The 22,978-nt window shown below is 40.3% G+C and overlaps 1 protein-coding gene across 1 annotated transcript; it reads right to left on the reverse strand.

The window, feature by feature from the left end:
- Window positions 1-7,444: 7,444 nt before the first annotated feature.
- On the reverse strand, window positions 7,445-10,335 carry LOC125458905 (brain-specific homeobox/POU domain protein 3-like). The gene is made up of 2 exons (XM_048544733.2): window positions 10,176-10,335; window positions 7,445-9,369 (listed from the first exon to the last, which is right to left on the reverse strand). Exons 1-2 carry the CDS (start codon window positions 10,293-10,295, stop codon window positions 8,452-8,454), a joined length of 1,038 nt encoding a protein of 345 aa, XP_048400690.1. The 5' UTR covers window positions 10,296-10,335; the 3' UTR covers window positions 7,445-8,451.
- Between the last annotated feature and the right edge of the window lie 12,643 nt (window positions 10,336-22,978).

Consider the following 22,978-nt stretch of genomic DNA (forward strand, 5'->3'; position numbering starts at 1 on the left):
ATAAACTCTGTATTAAATACGTGGACATTATATAAATCGTGCTAAAACAGGGTCAGATTGGTCATATAGCTGCACTAAATTAAGAGGTTTTGCACTATGCTAGATAATTTGATACGGTCTAATTTAGTTGGTTGCAATTGGTTGCAATAATTTAGTAATTTGTTTATCGTTACTTCACTATGATTTAAAGGCCCACCCAGCATTGTAAAATGCATCCCTTAACTGACTGTAAAACTTTTAATAAAGCCTTTGGAGAAAAATGCAGAGAAGTACCGTTTTATTTATGTCTAATGAAAACTTTGAATTGCATGGCAACAATTTGTACCTTGGATCCACAAAGCTGAGGCGGGATCTCAACCGGCAATGAGCTGTCCAAGGTCCTGAATCGAAGGCCTTTGTCCCTGAAAGTGGCTACGATTGGAGGACCAATTTTATTTCAACCAATGAGCTTTTCAGTAATATACTGCAAACCTTCCCTTCGCGACCAGTCCACAACACTGGCTTTGACCTACCGTGACCCTTCTTGATCAGTAGCTGGCTAGAGGTCATCACCTGACACCGTCAGCTTATCTTTAGCGATAAGTTCTCCAAAGCACTAAACGTGCTCGACTCTGACTTTCTCCTTTCAATGGCTGACTACCTAGGGCACTACAATAGTGAGTGTCACGGCCTGTGTTAATAGGCATTCAACGAACAGCGTAATTTAAGAATTTATAGGGCGGGGTGATTGGGAAAGGTAGAACAGCTTATTGTAACTTGATTACTGCATGACATTCTTCATCACCATGATAAATGTGTTAGTGACCATAGTGAAATCAGTTGTATCATCTACGACCCTGAAATTTTCACATTATTAGGCCTAAAGTCAGTTTCATCCATTTTTTATTTGATTGAGACACACACAAAAAGCACATGTTCAGTGATCAGATTTCACTAACCTCCTTGGCAGTGTTACTCGGGCTAGATGCGAGACTCCAGCCTTAATATTTCTTGGCATTATCATGCTCAGCAACTATGTTTTGGCATAAATTGCGAAATACTGTTGCTGATTATGAGCTAAAGCCTGTATCTGGGGAAAGAGGCGTTTATTAAACAAATGTCACTGTTCTTGGTCTCATTACAAATTCAGGTGAAAAACAACAGGCATTTGCACGTTTTATATATGCGTGTGCACAAAAGTCTATCTATATATTCGACTTTGTATATGTCCCATTGCTTTTGATTTCCTGCAACAACAACAAGACGTTCGGTCACGTGTAAATTCATGAATTATTTCATCTGTGGTCGTGTAAGATCCGTGCTTATATCCGAACAAATGAACGATTAAAATCAAACCCGACCACAGGTTAAAGATGAAAACACGCCGAATATATAATAATGGAGGTTTTCCGGCAATTACAATGTTATAGGAATCATCAGTTGAAGACATCCAGATTAAATATAAATTCAGGAATAAATAATACATTAGGTGGAAGGGATGGGATCTGTATTTCGTTGTATAAATAGACTGGAATTGTATTACTCTGACGGTGATAGGTCATGTTGGAAAGTTGCACAGAGCGGGAATGGTTACAAGAATATTTACTACACCAGCAAGAAACTAGGACTTTTCGAAGGAAGCGATTTTTTTTCAACTTATGCGCTGGCCAGGAATTTGCTAATTACGGAATCTCATCATCTTACATAATTTAACTGAAATATGAATGTAGTTGAATGGAACTCGGGTATTAACCAAGATATAAATTGTACAAGTGATTTAATCAATGGTTATCGATCTTCCCGCTTTCCTTCTCCAGTACGAGGTGATTCGTGGCGTTGGGAACTCCGACAATAAAGATGTACAGTACATCCCAAAGAACAGAAGATGATAGTTACATTTATGCAAGCGGACACAACTATTTATGGGTTAAAGCTCCAAGTGCCAGAGGTCACATGAAGGACCATGAAAACACAACAGGAAATAAACGGCACAACTTCCACCTTCAAAGGAAAAACAGCAATGAGCTTTGCTTCGTCAAAGCGGTCTGCCAATTAGCCAATGGATCTGTGAAGTGACTAGAGATCGATGGGCCATGCTGTGTCTCCCTGATTCCATCTAAACGTCTTCGTGTCAACTGAAGAATTTTATGAAGCAAATTGCTGAAAGGGATCTTGAATATCTGTAAGATGCTTTCTATCAGAACCATTCCACTCTCCTCAAAACAGCAACATGTTGAATAACATTTGAAGTAAAGTGCATGTTACGTTTTGCACTTCGCATTATGGTGCCGAACAACTTTAAAGGAGCCCTTTACTATCGCCATCAGGGGACAGTGCGTGAGAAGACAACATTTTAGTTATTTCTGAGTCCAGTTTTCCAACTGACAAGAGACTTAAGTTCCATCGCTTTCGCCTTGAAGAGTCTCTAGCGCACAGTTAATTTATTGTGCTTAATGCTGTTGCCAATTAAACTATTATCTCTGAATAATGTGCTAATTACATTGTTCTAATCACACGAGATACTAGTATGCATAATAATATTATTCCTCTGCTAATTGTTTCGCCGTTTCACAAAAGATGCTCAGGTCGAAGCCGCGAATAGGTTTTAGTACAAACCAAGCGATCGCAGCAGCTAGGTGTCACGTGTGGAAAATGAATGAAATACTAACTCTACTTACACGGTATCTTCGCTATGAAGCTACTCAATCGGTTTGGGATCGCTTCTCTTCAGATGGGACTAGTAGTCCGGAGATTGCAAGTCTGCACTCCGACTGCCAGCATGGGGACTGTGCTAGAAAATACAACCTTAACTTACATTAACGTGGTTGATTAATATTGCATTGGATGCATTTAAAACTTCTAAAAGTAGCTATATGACCGGTTTTTACATGTGTCGCTGTGACCAGCTGAGTTCATTTTTACTGGTATCTTTTCGACTTTAATTTTCCACCAGTTTTTGTTGCATCTTTTCTTTTTGTTATGATAGAACACGGCTGGAACGTTATGAGCTGCTTGTGCTTAATTCGAAGACACAAAGCGTCCAGTTCCGAGCTGTAGAGAAAGCGATGATAATGTAGTGGTTAAATTATTCTCCGATGGCCCCGAGGCTCCACTCAGGACTCAGACTTCATTAATTTTTTATAGTCATCACTTCACCAAGGTCTATTTATGAAAATGTGCTTTCCGCTTCATGGAAAGAAAGAGTCAGCACAATCGAAAAGGCAATGGGAGCTTTTGGCTTGTTTCTTTAGCTGAAGCTGTTCTGCTTTTTTTAAAATGCCCTCCATATAAACTAGTGCAAGTGAGCATTGCAAATCTTCATCGTATGATGAAGACAGTACACTGGAGACTTGGTTTGTTTTGAAGCTGTTTATTTATATCGCCTTACCGAAAAAAAATGCTGGGGTTCAGTACAATTTAAAATAAGAAATAGCTACAATGTTTTAGATCTCACACGTACCTATCGACTTTTTGGGCAACGTGCGTCTTGAAATGAATAGAGACTGAAGTGGGTCACCGGATTCTCCCACACTTTGCTTTTCGGTGTAAATTAACTGTTTCTGAATGATCGCCCAAACGGATATACGGGAATGATCTTGTTTTAAAAAATCGTGTTCCTTCCAAAAGACAGTTTAGACAAAAAGAGTGTGAACAAAGGGCAACTGATGTGATTTTATACAACTGAGCCCACATGTATAATTTAAAGGCACTAGTTGTGTCTTTTTCGCCGTCAGACTTGCAGACATGTCCCTGGATAGGCGGACACGGCGATCCTCCCAACACTGGGGAACTGCTCACACATTAACGTGAAGTGCAGTGGATGCGAACTGAACAATACTGAACTTGAATTCCCGCAGAGATTCCCTCTTTCAATCTCCTTCATGAATAGTAAAAAAACAATCCTAATCACATAAGTCTAATTAGCCGCTTGTCATCTTCAGCTATGCAATCTATTAATTTCCAACACGTTACCTCCATTAATGATTTACAGAAATTGGCAGGGGTAAAATAAGTCCGAATATTGCCGTGTTTCACGTCCGCGGCCTGCCTCTGCCATTTTAGTCTTTCAAGATGGTAAAGCAGCAGAAATGGGGGCGAAGATGATAACAGGAATGATTCCTGCGGCCAATCTCTGCAATTTCGGGAGTGCTAACACATACTCAAGTGCCTTGCAGAGAATAGCTTAAAAAGAGGGATAGAAGGGGCAGAAGGAAGAAAGAACTGCAAGCTCGATTTACCTATCGGGAATAGTCAAAGAGGTGATCACTACTCAATGTAATTGAGGAAGACTCCATAGATTGGAATTGTTGCTTTTTCCGCCTGTGTACAATCGACAATGTCCAAAGTTTCTATTTAAAGCGCCGCTCCCATCAGCCTTATCAAAGATTTTAAAAGGACAGCAATGAAGTGAAATGTACGCCGTGCATTAGGGGTAGCCAGTGGCAGCAATTACCCGGCGCTACTGTTTGTTTTGTTGTTGTTGAATGATTTAGTAGAGTTTCTGACTGAGCCACTTTAAGCAGCCCGAAGCGCTAAGGGCTCACAGAGCGGCGAAGTATTATCAGGGCAAATAAAATATTGAACGGAGGCCTAAATATATTTCAGAGACGAAAGCACCTCTTGAGGATTATATGGCAAACTCCGTTTGAAATGTGTGAACAACTGAATGTTGTAATGTTGGTTTACACATTGGTTGAAGGGGACCGTCTGGACATCACCTTATTAAATAGTGATGAAGGTGCTGTTCCCAATTCATTGCAGTTGTGGAAATCCAAATGACAAAAATGATCACCAGAGGGGACAGGTGTTCTAAAATAATTGAGTACTGTATTAGGCAATTCTCCGCCGTACTTTGCAGTAATACATTGCAGCAATACTAGGAAGACTGGAATAGAACCATTCGCTTCCTCTTCAGTGAATAGCCGAGACAGATATCATGCGGCTTTGCTAACAAGTACCCACAGGCTTTCTCGTGTTTGAACTGTAATGGGAAGGTTGCAAGGTCTTGACGCTTAGGTAGGAAATCAGGGAGGAAAACATTTAAAAGTCCCTCACGCCGACGCTCCTACCACAATCCGGGGAATTGTTACCGAGTATTAATGATGAACGCCGAATGTGATGCAGCGAGTATGTCGAAGGCCCCTGTCGAAACAAATGCGGGCGATCCCAACAAACAGAAATAAAACAGAATGAAACATTGATGAAGAAATGTATAGTGGCGTTTTAACTAAAGCTTTGGGTTCATCTACACCTACTTGATGCGACGATCCACGAGGGGTTATTCTCTTGCAGTTTACCAAAAATCAATAGTATCATAACAACCAGAATTCATTATTCATTCATGATAGGCTTTACAAGATGAAACCAACTAGCCAACAACTGTTTGTTGATAAATTGTGTATTGCCCCATTAACAGCTCGGAAAGATGACACACTGCAACGGGAAATCCATTGCTTTACAAGCACCTTTAGCCTCACAGTAGAAAACACGGTAAAAAGAAGTTGTAGAAAATGTCAATAGTGACTTTTTCCCGGGCCCCACAACCAGTGTAAAGCAATGACCTTCTCTTGAACTGTTCAGATTGAACCGCCGCGCCCGCTCCTGAAGATAAGCAAAAACTTTCATGCTTCGAGATAGATCAATTATTTCATATTCTAAAAGTTGGACCAGCTAAATGATTTGGGTGAAATTCTTTGTCACTTTTTCAGCCTTTTAAACCCTTCATTCCCTTTCTACTTGTGGAAACCATGACATTGTTACTTTTCAACAAAGCACGTCGACGTGTTTATTAAACCCGCGTGGAAGCAAAAGGTGCCAGTTTAGTGAGCGGTTTATTCTGACTGTGGGGACTACTGTTCGGCCATTCTTCAATCCGGAATCTTCACATCTTCTGTTCCTGTTCGTTTTCCTTTCTCATTGCCGTTAGTAATCGGTTTTGTCGTTTCAAAATTTCCTTTTTTTAAAAGAATAATTTCATAATTCGCAGTTTTTCAAAAATTCACAAAGCTTCACTTTTTAAAATAGTGTAAACAAGCCATTAGTTCAAACTGACAAGGATGGAATGACTTGTTTGCTTGTTTAATACTTCCAGTTCCGTGTAAATTTTCGGGTCGGCACAGTCAAAGTTAAAGGGAACAGCGCGACAACTTTAACAAGGTGATGGGCAGAACTGGTAATCGATTGACCCGCATCCTTAATGTTAAAGGCAACGATACTGTGACAGAGCGGATCCATAATTCCAGTACATTTGCTGATTCATTTCTTCAGTAGATCAAGTTATTTTATTATTTACAATTGTTTATTTATTTATCTTCATAACTATACCCCTTATTCAATTTCAAAAATTCCCCCAAAAAGTACGGGAGACAAAAAATCGTTTTCACTGCTCACATCCGTAGGTACAGTCATGTGAAAACTACCCTCCTGGAGATTTCTAGCGCTAGTTATTTGAAGCGAAATGTGTTTAGCGGGGAAATTTAGGATGTCACTGCATCCTAAGTGATCGGTTCCGTCCATCCCAAGGCTGGAACATTGTAAGTAGATTGTAGTTTCTATCTATAATGTTCTATTAGCTGTAGTTTCTTTTGTATATGTGCAACCTGTTCGAGAATGTTATGACATCCTCCCATCCCGCGGCAGGTGAACTTGAACCTTGACCTGGGGTAGGGTGGCTACCACGGCTCCATAAAGTCTCCAATCCTATAAATCTGAGTAACAACTCGGAATGTCCCCTGTTTGAAACCGCTCAGGAAGACTCAGGTTAGTGTACTTGTCAAAATCCCGAAATCTTCCTGAAAGCGGAGCTTACTGTCAGCATTTACCTGACTTTTGCGAACCACACCGTTATCCCAAATCAAGCCAGAGGGTAAGGCAGAGATGCTTCCCGAGTGACTGAGCAGCTGAGTGCGAGCTTACCTTTTGAGTTCATTTCAAATAGTTTCTGCTGGAGGAACTTGAAGTTTTCGCCGAAATGTTTCCAAAAGAAATGGAGTATAGAAAGGAATTCAAAAATATCCAGCTACAAAAATGAGCATTGTCGTGGGCACCAAGCCTCTGCGTTTTGATAAAACTTTAAATGATTTATTTTAATGTAGTTGCAATTTGTATTCGAAAAATGTGTCTGCATTAAGTTTACCGAATAGATATATTTTGTGTAAGGTACAGTTCAAGACCGCATTCTTTCGTTTTGCAGCGTGCGAAGTTTTATTCAAAACTTTGCAGAGTCACATCTGATTAAAAATCTCACATACAGTCAGTAAACTAAAATAAATAACGACACTTTGAGATCGGAACCAACCGTTGGGAAAGTCAGCATGAGAGAGGTGCGCATTGCAGAAACAGGGGAGTCTGTAAAACCGATTCCCAAAGTGCTCTCTCAACCACCGGGACAGCAGCGCTAGAGGTGGGGGGAGAGATCTGGGTGAAGCAGCTGCAGGCACCAGCCACACACATTTTCTCTCTCATACACGCGTACACGCACACACACTGAAGTTAGTCTTAGCGATAAACTCTCGGCAAATGAGGCGAGAACATGAATTTCGCACACAAGATAAACAAACGCAGGAAGGTGACAATCTCTGCCAGTTAGTAAATCGCCTTCAAACTCACATCGTATCTGGTCTCTCGCTTCAAACTTTCCGTATGGAACATTCCCCCAGTGTTTCAAACTAGTCTATTGTACCACGACTTATTTTTAATGTAATTTTGATTGTCAATGCATCGTGAATCCCTTTCAGTCTTTTCCAAATTAAATATATGACTGAAATAAATGAAGGGGAAGGAAAGGGACAGTGAAAACCCCCCAGGGCGGATGAGGTAGGAAACCATTCGTAAACAGTTATTGCAAAACATTTTAAACTTATTTATTATCGATTTTTACTTTTTGCTATTAATATCTTGACTGCGACATTCACTAAACGGAAATGATGCATAAATCATGCAGAGACAGACCTGTGGACTATACAAGAGGTACAATAGAATTCATATGACCCGTTCTTACATAACTAATTGTTTCTCTGCTTTTGTTTTCGACATGACTTGACGACTCCCCATCTGTCCCAGCACTGTGTCCACTATAACTGTAGTTCTAGAAGCCCGGATCAATGTATCAGACCAGATTACGCGAATGAAAGTTGAACGCACACAGTTCAGTCACAGACTACGTACAGCCTATTACGGTAGAAAAGCAAACAGGATCTTTTTTCACAAGAATGTGATTAAACATTATTCAAGTCTCGTTGAGATTATTTGTTACAATATGATTGCCAGATAAGTCATTGATGTCCCATCCTAACCAAAACGTGAAGCTTGCTTCCCTCAAACTCGTACAAAATATACATATGCAAAGTTCATTCCTCAGACATATCCTTCCGGCTCGCTTCGTTTTGTCGGGCAAAGCTTAACCAAGAAAACATGATTTATTAAATCCTGCTCCGCATCCTCTCAATACCATTGAGCAGTGTCCAGGACGTCTTAATGTGTGGCGGAAAATTTCATTCTCTTTTGTTTCTGTCTCTGATTGCAAAACCACACTCTCACCACATTCTTTTTCAGGTCCAATTTCTCTGCAATTGCTGCAATCTTCTCGGACGAAGGACGGGGCTGAACGGCGAAATAAGCTTCGAGAGAGCGTTTCTCCGGCGCTGCGATGGAGGTCCGCTTGCGCTTCCTGTCCCCTCCACTGAAGAGCTCAGGTTTGGTCATTTTCTCCCTCTGAGCTCTCTCGGCCTCGTCCAGCCAAGCCTCCAGGATGGGCTTGAGCGCAATCATGTTATTATGCGACAGAGTCAACGATTCAAACCTGCAGATTGTGCTCTGACTTAAACAGCCCACCCCCGGGATCTTCAGGTTGGCCAAGGCTGAGCCGACATCGGCCTGTGTCACTCCAAGCTTGATCCTCCTCTGTTTGAATCTCTCTGCAAACGACTCGAGCTCCCTGGGATCGGCCTCACCATCATTAGCGCCCAGGCCCATATGGGCGGACAAGGCGTGCGAGTGGGAAATGTTCATAGGTTGGTGGTGATGTGGGTGATGGGACATGTGGTTCATGCTCGGCATGTGAGCATGGGGATGTGATGGTGTGGATCCGACCTCAGGCCCGGCCATCCCACTCACGGATAGCCCCGGGTTCAGGTGGTCCAGCAGGTCGCCGTCTAGGCCCTGGGCTGACTGGTGGTGGTGATGGTGATGATGGGGATGAGAGGTCAGCACCGATGGGTGGGGCAGGTGTACAGACGAGGAGGTAGGTGTGCAGGACACGCTGGTCATGGTGTGGTAGGTGACATCTGGCTTGAACGGGTGGCTTTTCTGCGATACAATATCCACAGCTGCCAGAGCTTCTGCGCGGGACAGCAACGTTTCATCGAATCCCGTGAATATATTGCCTTGCAACTGCAATGGAAAAAGCAGAGTATATATTACTACCGTGACCCTGAGCACCAAACCATAGGGCACCGGTGTGCAAAAACATGCCTACAACTGGCACCCTGCGAGTTTCCCATGTGTGCCCCTTCAGCATTATCCTCGACAATCTGTAATTAATGGCTATGTAAAAACCGAAAGAACGGCCGATGGTGTAATTCAGGAAGGGGAGTTCTGAGGAAGGGTCACCGGAACCGAAACGTTAACTCTAATTTTGTTTTTCTTCACAGATGCTGCCAGACCTGCTTAGCTTTTCCAGCAACTTCTGTTTTTGTTCCTGCAGTTAATGGCTTCTCCCCAGCCTCCCACATCTCAGTCCAATACTCAGTCCAGCAATACTTAATTGCGAAAATGCGTAGAACAGTTTTTAAATGGTTTTGGTGGGATCTTGACGCGTGGGAACATTTTTAATTCCTACAAGCGATATTTCGTGGAACTTGCGAAGCGATAAAAGTAACGTCAGATTTCGCAGAGATTACTCACTGTGCGCCGGCTGTGAGCACCCTGCACCGCTACAGAACAGCTTGAGTGCTAGACCAAGCACACGGTCTGTCTACCTGAAGGCTTGGGGCTGGGGCTCTCACTGATACAATTTCCTTATTGACATGCTCCTTTGAAAGGCTATCAACATTGTACAATATTACAATGTAAACCCCCACTGGAGGCCTCAATGCGCCACCTTGTAACTTGAAACAGTGATAAAAAAATTATAACTTTAAATGCCCACGCAATTTGACAGAGCTCCAGACAGAAATTACAACCTTATCTGGACTTACCGGAGGAGTGGGCATGCAGGCTCTCCTGATGGCCTCGGTGCTCGAGTGCAGAGTCGTGTATTTGGGTTCGTGCAAGATGGGATGCATGCCGAAGGGCTGCTTGCTATTCATGGACATCATGTTTGCATGTGGGTCATGTGCAGGTGAGCGCTGAGCTGGTGCTGTCCCTCTCCCACTCCATCCGCTTGTCGCTGAGTTATAGCCACGCAGGCTGCAGGACACGCCGCCCGGGCCGCCCCTCGGCCCCGATCATTGGTACAGAACCGCCCGACCTGCAGGCGCCCTGCTGGATCCGCCCATGCAGCTTCGTCATTGGCTCAACCTGGCTCAAACCGCTCCTTCCAGCGATTCCCAGCTCGCCGACGAAATTGGACGAATGTCAGTTTTGGCACAAGAGTTCTGCACAAACCTGCTTACTGACTTTTAGGGAATTGGTGGCTAATACTTTTCATTGCTTGTTTCAAACTAGTCATATTCACGCCCGTGTGTGATCATTGATTCAGCACTTTCTAAACTATCATTTAATTGCGGGATATTAAAATTAACACACAATGGCATCCGCGTTTTGCGGTAATAAAGTGTCTCGGTTCTGATAAAGCTCGTAAAACGGGGAGAGAACACTTTTCAGTGCCTTGCCATTCAACAGAGGTAAGATAATCGATTTGTCAACTGAAAAGACAGGGACTGCTGCTCAGGACCATGTCGATTCAATTGAGCTATTTAGAGTGTTAATCGGGTTTTTTTTCAAGGGAAAGAAGATTGGGTTATAGGAATAACCGGGGCACGCTCAAACATAGAGAGATAAGGTTAGAATACTAATCGGGATTGTCAATGCAACAACGTGCATTTTATATAGTACCACTGAAGTTAAAAACCGTGCAGGGAACGTCACATTGGAAGTAGACGGGGAAAGGGACGCTCAACAGAGTGCAGAGATTAAGAGGGTAATCAAACGCCTGGTGGAAAATGTAGGAAGGCATTTGAAAGAGCAGAATGTAGCGACCAAGACGTTCAGAGAGGAAATTCCAGAAACCGGAGCTGCCAAGAGTCATCCGGCAAGGGCAGCATGAAAGTAGAAGTGCACACACCTGCCATACTCAAAAAGAAATGAGAACTACAGGGTGAAGCAACTGTCAGGTACGATAAAAGAAAACTATGGAGAGATTCGAAAAGGAAGACAAAGAACTTAGCGCATGTGACTGAAAGGATCTCATAGTCCTCTGGGACAGATCCATCGGGACAGAGTGCATAGCGTGATAGGAGTGGCTACATTTTGAACGAGTTGGATTTTGTGAACGGGGAGATCAGAATTCCACAAATAAGCACACTGAAATAACCACCGGGATGTGGCAAAAGCAACAAGGACAAGTGTTAAGAGCAGAGGAGGACAATGTTGTGCAGGTAGGATTAGGTAATCTCAGTGTTGGACAGATAGCATTCCAAAGTTTTATGAACAAGTGGCAGGACTGGGAAATGAAATCAGCAACAAATGAATGTAGCCCAGCTAAAGCAGGTACATTGAGAGACAGTACCGATTTTGAATTTATGTTTTAATGGTGTTTATACTTATCAGAACGGAGTATGTTAGCTAAAGGCAACAGAATGTTTTCCTTTCGTTTTTTTCCTACTCAGTGTTTGCATGAAGCACACCTGGATCAATTGTAGCACGGCCCCTTACAAAAAGAAAAAGAGTTTCAAATGGATAATCGTTTTGGTAAGGGAATCAATACATAAAACGGTAGAAGTAAGCAAACACAGTGTGTGGTGCCCTGGAGATTATCCCAGTTCTAAAAAATTGCAAATGTTCCATCATTTCTGCTTAAAAGATGTATACTGATGTCATTTATTAAATTAATGTAAATCACATTTAAAACTATTACTGATGTTGGACCATGTTTGTAAAGAAGGTTCTATTTTTCTACTCTTTGATTCATTTGCAAATATTTTCAGTTTTTAATACCCATCAATTTACCACAAATTTATGGCACTTCCACCATTGGTCAGAAGATTGTGAATTCAAGACCAGGGCTAGAACACAAAATCTAAACCATTATTAGATCAGTGTCAGAGAATGATTGGTTTGATACGTTTCCAACCTTTTGGATTAAATGTTAAACTTAATCTGCATGTTGCAGTAATTCAGGTATATTTTACCAATCCCATGACTCCATGAAAAAAAGATACTTTTTCTGTTATCTTGAATAGCATTCCCATAACAAGTATACTCAATCAGATTAACTGTTCACGCAAGATAGCTGCTGTGTTCACTTGTATAATAATTGTGCTTGTTCTTTGAAACAATTCATGCTAATGAGGTGCTTTAGGATATTGCTGAGAAGCATGATATGGCTGTTTATAAATGAAAGCTGTTTCGTTAATTGTTGTTGCATATTTTTCAAGAGGCGCTTTTTCCCAGGTCTCCCTTATGCTTTGCACTGTAACTCTCTTACTAAGCCTATTTTTTAAAGCTTGCTCAATTATTTCATCTCCCTGGTAAAGTACTTGGAGCTAAATACAAAAGAATGTTAACTAGTTCCCAATGAGATGTAAATCATAACAGTATAGCGGTTATTTATTATTTCCATGTTTAACATATATGAAATTAGAACAGATTGTTAGCTACATAATTCTGCACTGCTTTATTATGCAATAACTGTTATATAGTGCACCTATTTTTGTCTATTAAATGGAATGTTGAAGAGACCCTTTAAGACTGATTAGGTGTGGTATGGGGTATTTGGTGAGAGGTGATGCTTTTGCAATTTTTGTCTGTTGGTGAAAATAACAACTATAAATGTTCAGGTTGAAATATATGCTAGACTTAATGTAGAATCTTACAAGATGGCACAATGAGGCTAAAGGAAGCTGCCAGATCAGAGATCTTGGTCACATTGTGTACATAGGAAATTCTTTGTTAATTATGTAATAAATTGATCAGTTCACTGTTGCCATAATAATTCATTTAAAAAATAATTGTTTAGTAAGTTTTGTTGTTGACAAATTTTCTGAAACAAGTAGAAGTGAATAGCACTATGATCAGAATTTCTGATGCACACAGATGTGGTAGGAAGTGTTGCTTACACTTGTTCTTAATGTATCTCTAATCCACCTGTGGAACAGAATGTGAAGTCCCATGCTTCTAAGACTTGCATATCCTTGATGTAGCAAAATGAAGAGATCATTACTTTGCATTTAGTATCTGCTGCACTTCATCAGCACAATTGATTTTGAATCAGGCAGCACTGCACCCTCAAGAAACATTTAAGAAACCATTGTGCAAGAAATCTTGCTCTATATTTAAACTGTATTCACATTAGTCTTGGTGCACAAAATGAAGTTTTGATTAATTTACTTTAGTTCTAAGATATGCTGTATAATATAGCAGTACCCAATGACTTTGAGGTGTTTTAATTTGAACGCTCACATCATTCTCATTGATAATGACAAATTGATCTTGAAGTTAAAACAACGTTGGTAAGAACAGAGAAAATAATGTTTGGGGAATGCTTTGGTGATTTTGGGTTGTTCACTTTACTACTTCTTTTGTGAGAATATCTTTGATTTCTTTTGAGCATGTTCAAACAACCAAATTGTGAAATTACTCTGCAAGTATTTCCAAAATATCAGGTAGAATATGGGCATCACTACTAGAAGAGAATTTATTGTTCATTGCTAGTTACACTTGAGAACGGCGTAGTGAGCATTGTTCTTGACTTGTTTTATGCCATGTGGTGAAGCAGTCCAATGGTTACAGTAAGTACGAAGTTACAGGATTTCAAAACAGCAAAAATAATGAATGATCAAACTATAGTAGACTAACAATAATTAACTTTACTAAAAGTGTTCCTCATAAATGTTATTTTTTTTTCCCTGTTACCTAATTCACCTTCTGCAAATTCATGCATTAAGTGGATTAGCAAGATGTATTGGGATGCCATTTTTAAACAACAGTCAAAGAAATGACAGTGACCTAAATTTCAAATATTAGTTTGAATGTGTGAAGTGTAGTCACAAAGTTGAAAAACATAATGTTGCAACATGCAATATTACAAACTTCGGAGTGCTTTTTGTAAATTTTATTATTGCTATAGTGAATTTTCACAACTATTTGCACTTAACTAGAATAATCACACTTGTGCTCTATCACTAATGTAGCTACTTTCCCATTGAATTTAAATTTACAAGATCAATAACTTATATCAATTGTGTATAAATTGTGAGTAATTGTATTCGAGTCTTGGTCATTAATTTGCACCTCACTTATGTTCCTTACATAGGCACAAGCTGAAAGTTTGCTTGTTAGTTGGAGGTGCACATTTATACATGTGTCTTGTGATTGTAAAAGCTCTAGTCTACTGATCTATCCTTCATCACCTTCCTATCCAAATTCTGATATCCTTCTCATAAACTACCCTGTATTCTCATCCGTAGTAATGAAGTACCATTACCTGACCATCCATATACCCATATCTGGACTACACTTTACTCTTAACATACCACACAAAAAATATGAATGGGCTATAAAAAAATGCCATGTAATTACTTCCGCTATTCAGCCAGACATTTGCTGTCTCTTTTCTCCAAATGTAGAGAGTTGTTCCTGTTTCTCTTGCAACTCCAGTTTATTTTCATGAACTGGAGGGGTGGCAACTCAATTTTAACAGAAGGAGTATTGTTTTCTGTCTCAACTGTTTTCATCTACCATTCACATACCACATAACTCTCCCAAGTCAGCTATTTCAGCTTGTTGGCCATTTGGTTAACACTGCTGACATACAGTGCTGGAGACCCGGGTTTGATTCCAACCTCAGACAACTGTCTGTGTGGAGTTTGCACTTTCTTCCTGTGTCTGTGTGGATTTCCTCTTGGTGCTCTAGTTTCCTCCTGCAGTCCGAAGATGTGCAGGTTATGTGGTTTGGCCATGGGAGATGTAGGGCTACAGATACAGGATAGGGGTGTGGATCTGGGTGAGATGCTGTTCGGAGGGCCAACGTGGACTCAATAGGCTGAATGGCCTGCTTCCACACTGTAGGGATTTTATAATTCTATGAATTCACATATTGACAGCTTAAATCATCACACATATAGATATCCCTATTCTTGGCATATCTAAATGTTTTCTGATACTTCCACCTGCATGCACATGTTTTTGAACTCTTTATATACTGTAACTTCTTAAATCTATGTTGGCACTGGTAACTTTATGGGTAATTATAGCTGTTTAAATTTAAAATAGCCTGTGGTAATATGAGTAACATCTGTAAATTGCTGTAAAGTGAGGTAGAGAAGAGCCAGTTTTCTGAAACCCGGATGATTTTTAATTTTCAAAGGATGTTGGCTCGTTACTATTGTTTGAATTCTGACATCTTTTAACTAGCAAACCATGCATACGCTGTCAGAATATCTACAAATTTAGATTAGTGATTTAAGACAACAGCAACAATGATTATTTTAAATCTCAATATACTTAGGCTTTGTCTTTGTCAGACAGAGATGTACATTTTACTCATGAATCACTATAAACAACAGGATTTAGCCTATTCTACAAATATATTTGCAAAGCTGTAAAGCAGTGTCTTGGCTCACGCACTTGGCTTTGCCATTTCTAAACTTAAACGACTTTAACTTAGTCAAAGGATCATAGTCAAAAAGTATGAGAGGGTGGAAGAAATCTGATGCAATTATGACAATCAAGTTAGCCACTGAGACTAACCTGACACTGAACACAGCAAAATGTCACTGAATGGAAATGATCAGAAAGTCTAAAAAATGCTGGTGTTTGCACAGAGCACTGGACACACTGGACACACAGTGAATACTTTTGCAAATCTCTAAAAGTCATGTTTAGAGATCGCACATGACCTTATTTACAGTCATCATTTACCATGTTGTGGGACATATCATGCATATATCGGTATTCAGAAATAATTCAAGAGGCTCTGCTGTGAAAATGCAGTGTCAACGGCCATGACAAATGAAGTTGTGCAAAGCGTATTAGAAAAGGAAAGATGGCTTCAGGCTGCACAGAAAGTGTAAAAGGGCTAGTCAAATAACAGCCCTGCCACTTCAGATATCAAAGTTTGTCTTGAATATTGAGTGAAAGGTGTCATTTTAAGGATGAGTAATTTTTTTTGGTGAAAATGACACTGTTTCTTATTCCTGGCAATTTGGAAGGTTATCCGACTGCCAGCTCAGTTTATAGAAAAGTAGATAGAGTTCTTTATTAGTCAATTTCTTCCATAATGTATGGGGATTACTTAAACACATTTGTGCTTCATTTTCTGAGTTGGTTCCAAGAAAACTTTGCACCTGATTTCATATTAACTGCCATTGTATATTTCTGAACAGTGAACCCATTCAGCCAAGTAGAGCTTTAGATTTTGACATAATTTTGTCATCACATGTTCTATAGAGCAATGAGGTGATAGTGATTTCAGTCTGTATTATCAGAACAGACAGCCTTGTGTCCAATTTCATGAGTCTTTAGGTACATTGACAGATGACTGATTGTCTAAAAATACACTACACAATGCGCCATGATGAATCTTCATGGGAGTATTATATTTCCCGTAGACAAAGTGCTCACACTGTCATGTGGTGAGCTTTTGTTTTAGACTCTGATGTCATTGGACAAATCTAATTCTCAGAAGGACCTTGAGTCAGGCACCAATCAGATTGTACCTCTTTGCATATCACTGAAATAATAATGAGTTTCATAAAGGTTTAATGAGTTCCTGTACAGGAGGGTTGTGTTATTTTACTAACTGAGTATAAAGATATGTTGTCACTTTTCTATAGAAATGTATTCTTATTAAGTAGAATGTAACATCTTTATTCAGATATTTAATTTAAAAAGGAATAAATACGTTTATAAAATGGATATGCAAATCATTTTTACCACATAACATGACATTTATTATTTAATTTTACATTTACAGGCCTCTCTCTTACTTTTCAGTCACTCCTGTCATCTACATAATTACCAAACTAAAGACGCAAATATAATATTAATACTGCGCAGAACAAGGGGTAAGCAAGTTTTAGAGTTTTTATGACAAACAATACGTCCGAGCCGTGTGTGTGTGTGTGTGTGTGTGTGTGTGTGTGTGTGTGTGTGTGTGTGTGTGTGTGTGTGTGTGTGTGTGTGCGCGCGTGTGTGTATATTGTATGTACCATGCTTAGTAGCCATGCACAGCAAGTGATATGCTCAGCAAGTGAGAATGCGGTGCTGGGGTAAGGGCTGAATTGTCCGCCTTCTGCTCCACATTTCCCCAAGTTCTGTTACATATAGACTCTGAATGCCAAGTCTGTGATTCCAATTTGCTAAGCTACACGCTGCCCTGACATTAAATATCTGTGTCTGCAGTTAGTATAATTTTCATGTACAAGTACCCCTGTGATTCAGTATGCAAAACAAGGGTAGTCTAATTGTAAAATCTAAATATAAGCCTTAAGTGTTTCACCTGTGGGCACAGTGCATGTATAAATTTTGCATTGATAGCACACATGTCCAGGCTATTTGTCTAGACTGTGATTGTTCACATTCTTTCGTGGCATATTCAGCTTGTTTTATTTGCTGTGTGAGTACTATAATAGGATATGAAAGATAAATGTGTAGGGCGTGCCTAGCTATAGTCCAGACAAACTTTCAGATTAGGGATCTGTTGATTACGTACTGTTCTGCAGTGACCATTTTACATGCATAATCAGCATATACAAAACCCACAAATGTTTGCCTGTATTGTGTGTATGGATATATATGACTTATTTGCAGAGTCTGCTTTGTCCCAGTTATGTATTCATGTGTTGTGGGTGGAATCTGAGTGTCAATGCATAGATCTTTAGTTTATAAATTGTCTAAATTTAAGTCGTAGTTTCATGTTGGGCAAAAATAATATGGATACCATGGACCCAGTATTTATAGTGTTGCACATTTTGAATAGGGGAACAAATTCTAGATGATAAACGCAGGATGCCTTTTAGTTTTTTTCTAAGTTTCCACTGACAATTAGGCTGATTGATATGTTTCTTTGGTTGACAGGGATGAAAGCCAGTAGCAGAAAGGTGTGGTAGTGACACAGGTAATTCTTTTTCTAAAGCAGGTCGAAGGAGAGGGTAAAGAGGGTGATCACAGAGGTTTAGAGCGTGATCAGAGTGGAGAGATGATGTTGCTGGTGGGGTAAGAGAAGTCAAAGGGATTTAGAGGATAACTTGTTTGGAAACACTCTGGTACCTTTTGCTACACAAGCAGTGCTTTAGGAGCTCACTATGTTCTCCTCTTTTTAGGCTTCTGTGTTTCCCTTGGGCAGGGAAAATGAACTGTCGTGAGTTGAAGATAATAAAGTGTGAAACTGGATGAACACAGCAGGCCCAGCAGCATCTCAGGAGCACAAAAGCTGACGTTTCGGGCCTAGACCCTTCATCAGAGAGGGGGATGGGGTGAGGGTTCTGGAATAAATAGGGATAGAGGGGGAGGCGGACCGAAGATAGAGAGAAAAGAAGATAGGTGGAGAGGAGAGTATAGGTGGGGAGGTAGGGAGGGGATATGTCAGTCCAGGGAAGACAGACAGGTAGGTAGGAAATGGAGGTGTGGCTTGAGGTGGGAGGAAGGGATGGGTGAGAGGAAGAACAGGTTAGGGAGGCAGAGACAGGCTGGACTGGTTTTGGGATGCAGTGGGTGGAAGGAAACGGCTGGGCTGGTTGTGTGGTGCAGTGGGGGGAGGGGACGAACTGGGCTGGTTTTAGGATGTGGTGGGGCAAGGGGAGATTTTGAAGCTGGTGAAGTCCACATTGATACCATTGGGCTGCAGGGTTCCCAAGCGGAATATGAGTTGCTGTTCCTGCAACCTTCGGGTGGCATCATTGTGGCACGCAGGAGGCCCATGATGGACATGTCATCTAAAGAATGGGAGGGAGAGTGGAAATGGTTCGCAACTGGGAGGTGCCCCCTCTCTGATGAAGGGTCTAGGCCAGAAACGTCAGCTTTTGTTCTCCTGAGGTGCTGCTGGGCCTGCTGTGTTCATCCAGCCTCACATTTTATTGTCATGAGTTGAAATTGGAAAGCATATTAAAGTAATAGATGTTCCATCTTAATGTCTCCAACATTTCTTCCATTACTTACCATCACAATACACATACTGCTTTGGTGGCTTTGCTATGGACAGGTTAGCTGCAGCAGTGCCCTACTTACTAATCATGCAATCTTACAACACAGAGAGAGGCCATTTCCCCCATTGTTTCTGTATTGGTCCTTTGAAAGGACTTTCCAATTAGTCTACTGCCCTACTGTTTTCTCATGACTCTGAAAATTTCTTTTTACAGGAACTTCTTGTTTGAAAGTTATTATGAAACCTCTACACTTTCAAGTCATATATTCCAACTTACAACTTGCTGGGTTTTTTTTCCTCATTCCCTACTAGAACTTTTGGAAGATAACCTTAGGTCTAAGTTCTCTGGTTACCAATTTTTCCCTATGCGCTCAATCAAAATACCTTATAGTTGTTAACATCTGAATTTTAAATCCTTAATCTTCTTTGCTTTCATGAGAATAATCATTGCTTTTTCAGTCTGTCTGCACACACCACTAACTTGCTACACCACTACTCTGAAACATTCTGATAAAATGCTACGTCAGGATTTTTTCCTACTTGCTCCCACAGTACATGACATTAGAGCATCTTCTGGTCTGGTCGCTACTGAGATGACTTGTTGGCTGCCAGTACAATTGCTGGGGCCATTTTAATGTAGTTAAATTCTGAGAGTAAAAGGAATGTTTTCCCCTGCTATTAAAATATTTGATTTGTTGTCAAAAACCCACTTAAATGCCACATGCCTTTGGTTGATACACATATTTTGTGTACTAGACTAAAACTAATAATCTAAAAATCTTGCATAATCAAACTGCACATTTCACAATTGCATAAAGGCAATAAAATGGAACCCCAAAATTTAATGTAAAAACTCCTCACTATCCAGTCTTTTTTACAGTCTGATGTTCCCATAAAATTTCAATATGTGATTATTTCTCTATACAATTCTCTATCAAGCGTGCCTTGCATCTGGATAACAAAACCATTGGTTTGCAATCTTTTGGTCTGTTCATTTAAGCCATTCATTTGAAACATGCAAGACAATGCATTGACATATGCCTACATGTAATTAACCATAATGGTTGCATGCCCTGCATAAAAAATAATAGTGTACCTTAAATATACAACCATAGATGCTTATAGTACCAAAAGCTACTGTTTAGTCCTTCATGTCAATGGTAGTTCTACATGAAGGCAATCTGAAATGAATCACAATGTTCTTTTCTCCCAATAGTGAGGCAGCTTTTAAAAGTTGGAACATTTCCTGTCCTAAACACCTGTTACAGCAAAACATTTTATAGTTTAACAACCTGTGTCTTAAGGACATTTTCCTAGACCTTCCTTTCATTCATTGAGTGATGAATTGGTGAGCTTTCATTGAAGATCTGACCCCACATCCTGCTAAATAAAGAATACATTTCTTCCCAATAGCAAAGCTGTTCATATGCTTAAACATATTGATTCTTTATGTTTTTGCTCCAGTGGAAATTGTGACAGCATCTCAAATCTCTCTGTGTAACTGTAATTCCCAAATGTGCCTGCTGAATCTACAGTTTTCACTCTGTATGATTTAATGTCTTTTCTATAACAGGACATCCGGACCTAGAAATCCAGAACTTTTGAATAGTGGTAAGAGGCATGCAGATTTTCAGTTATGTGGAGAAATTAAGAAAAGTGGGATTCTTCTTCTTCAAGCAGATCAGGATAAAGGAAGATTTAATAAATGTGTTCAGAATTATGACAGGCTCTGAAAAGAAAAGAAAACCTCTTTTTCTTGGCAAGGTGGTCAGTAACCAAAGGATACTCATTTAGGATAATTCAGAAAGGACTGTAGAAGAAATGAAGAGAATTTTGCTCTTGTTGTGAGTTGTTATGATTGAAAGTGGACTCGGGGAGAGTAGTGTAAGCAGAATCAAGAGCAATATCCTGAGGGGAATTAGTTATTTACTTGAAAAGGAGAAAATTATAAATCTCTGACAACAGAGCAGAGGAGCACCATTAAATAAATAGCTGTAATATTGGCACAATGGGCTGAATTTTGTGCTAGAATAAAGGACAAAGAACATAGAAAATTACAGCATAGGAACAGGCCCTTTGGCCCTCCAAGCCTGCGCTGATCCAGATCCTCTATCTAAACCTGTCACGAAGGGTCTAGGCCCGAAACGTCAGCTTTTGTGCTCCTGAGATGCTGCTTGGCCTGCTGTGTTCATCCAGCCTCACATTTTATTATCTTGGAATCTCCAGCATCTGCAGTTCCCATCATCTCTGACCTATTTTCCAAGGATTTGTATCTCTCTGCTCCTTTCCCATTCATGTACCTGTCTAGATAGATCTTAAATGATGCTATGGTGCCAGCCTCTACCACCTCCTCTGGCAATGCCTTTCAGGCACCCACCACCCTCTGCATAAAGAACTTTCAATGCTTATCTTCCTTAAACTTTTCCCCTTTCACCTTGAAATCGCGACTCCTAGTAATTGAGTCCCCCACTCTCGGTAAAAACTTATTGCTATCCACCCGGTCTATAACTCTCATGATTTTGTAGACCTCAATCAGGTCCCCTCTCAACCTTTGTGTTTCTAATGTAAATAATCCTAATCTACTCAACCTCTCTTAATAGCTACTTCAATTATTTAATTACTTCATGTGGTTAACTGTGATTTAACTAATATGTTGCAAAAATCAGGTGTTACTGTTTTGCCCTTTGTACTTAATTCACCTATTTATAAAATCCAAAGCACTGTCGATTTGTTTAAAGGATATAATAATTTACACTTGCACTGTGAGGAATTATGTGCTTGAACTCCAAGGGCTATCTATTCATTCTCATCCTTCAGTCTTTCAGTTGCCCACAGATGCTGCCAGACCTACTGAGTTCCTTCAGTACTTTCTGTTTTTGTTTCATTTTTCCAGCTTTTGCAATTCTTTGTTTTATTTTATGTATGCTTCAATCCATTGTTTTTTTCCTGTCACATTTTTTATGACCTCACGGATTTATACATCAAATTGGAATTTTCACTTACTTAGCCAGTAAGTACCAGTCACAGTGGGGACAAGTTCTCAGAGCATCTAACTTGGCATTTACTTAAAAAGACAATAAATTTTGCTTCTAACTTCCACCCTTCTCCAATCTTCACCTGGTCTCTCTCTAACTCTTCACTTTGCTTCCATGCTCTCTCTGTCTCCATTTCCAGTGATAGGCCATGTACTGGTATTCATTAGATGCTGGGGCTGGGTCATTTAGTTTATTCAAGGCTGAGATAGAGAACTTTTTGATCAGTAAGGGGATCATGGGTTTGGAGGAAAAGGTAGGAAAGTAAAGTTGAGGATTAGCAGATCAGCTATAGCCTGATTGAATGGCAGAGAAGATTTGATTGGCTGAAGTCCTCTTTCTCCTCCCATGTCTTTTGGCCTTAAGGTCTCATAGAAGCTCATTGGTTCCCTCAGCTACTTCAATTTCATTTCCTCACATCCTGTTTCCTGTAAGGACTCCCTTCCATCTCTTACGTTCTCTATCTTTTATCATATCTTTTCTGATGATGCTACCTTTCACAATGGTCCTTCTGACATGTTCCAGTTTCCTCAATCAAGGATATTCGCAATTGCCCCCACTGCCCCACAATGTGGTGGACAAGGCCATCAATTGTGCCTGACCCATGTCCTACAAATCTGCCCTTCCTCCCAGAACTATTTGTCTGCAACTTCTACCACATCAG

The sequence above is a fragment of the Stegostoma tigrinum genome, chromosome 15, assembly GCF_030684315.1.
Source record: "Stegostoma tigrinum isolate sSteTig4 chromosome 15, sSteTig4.hap1, whole genome shotgun sequence".
Lineage (NCBI taxonomy): Eukaryota > Metazoa > Chordata > Chondrichthyes > Orectolobiformes > Stegostomatidae > Stegostoma > Stegostoma tigrinum.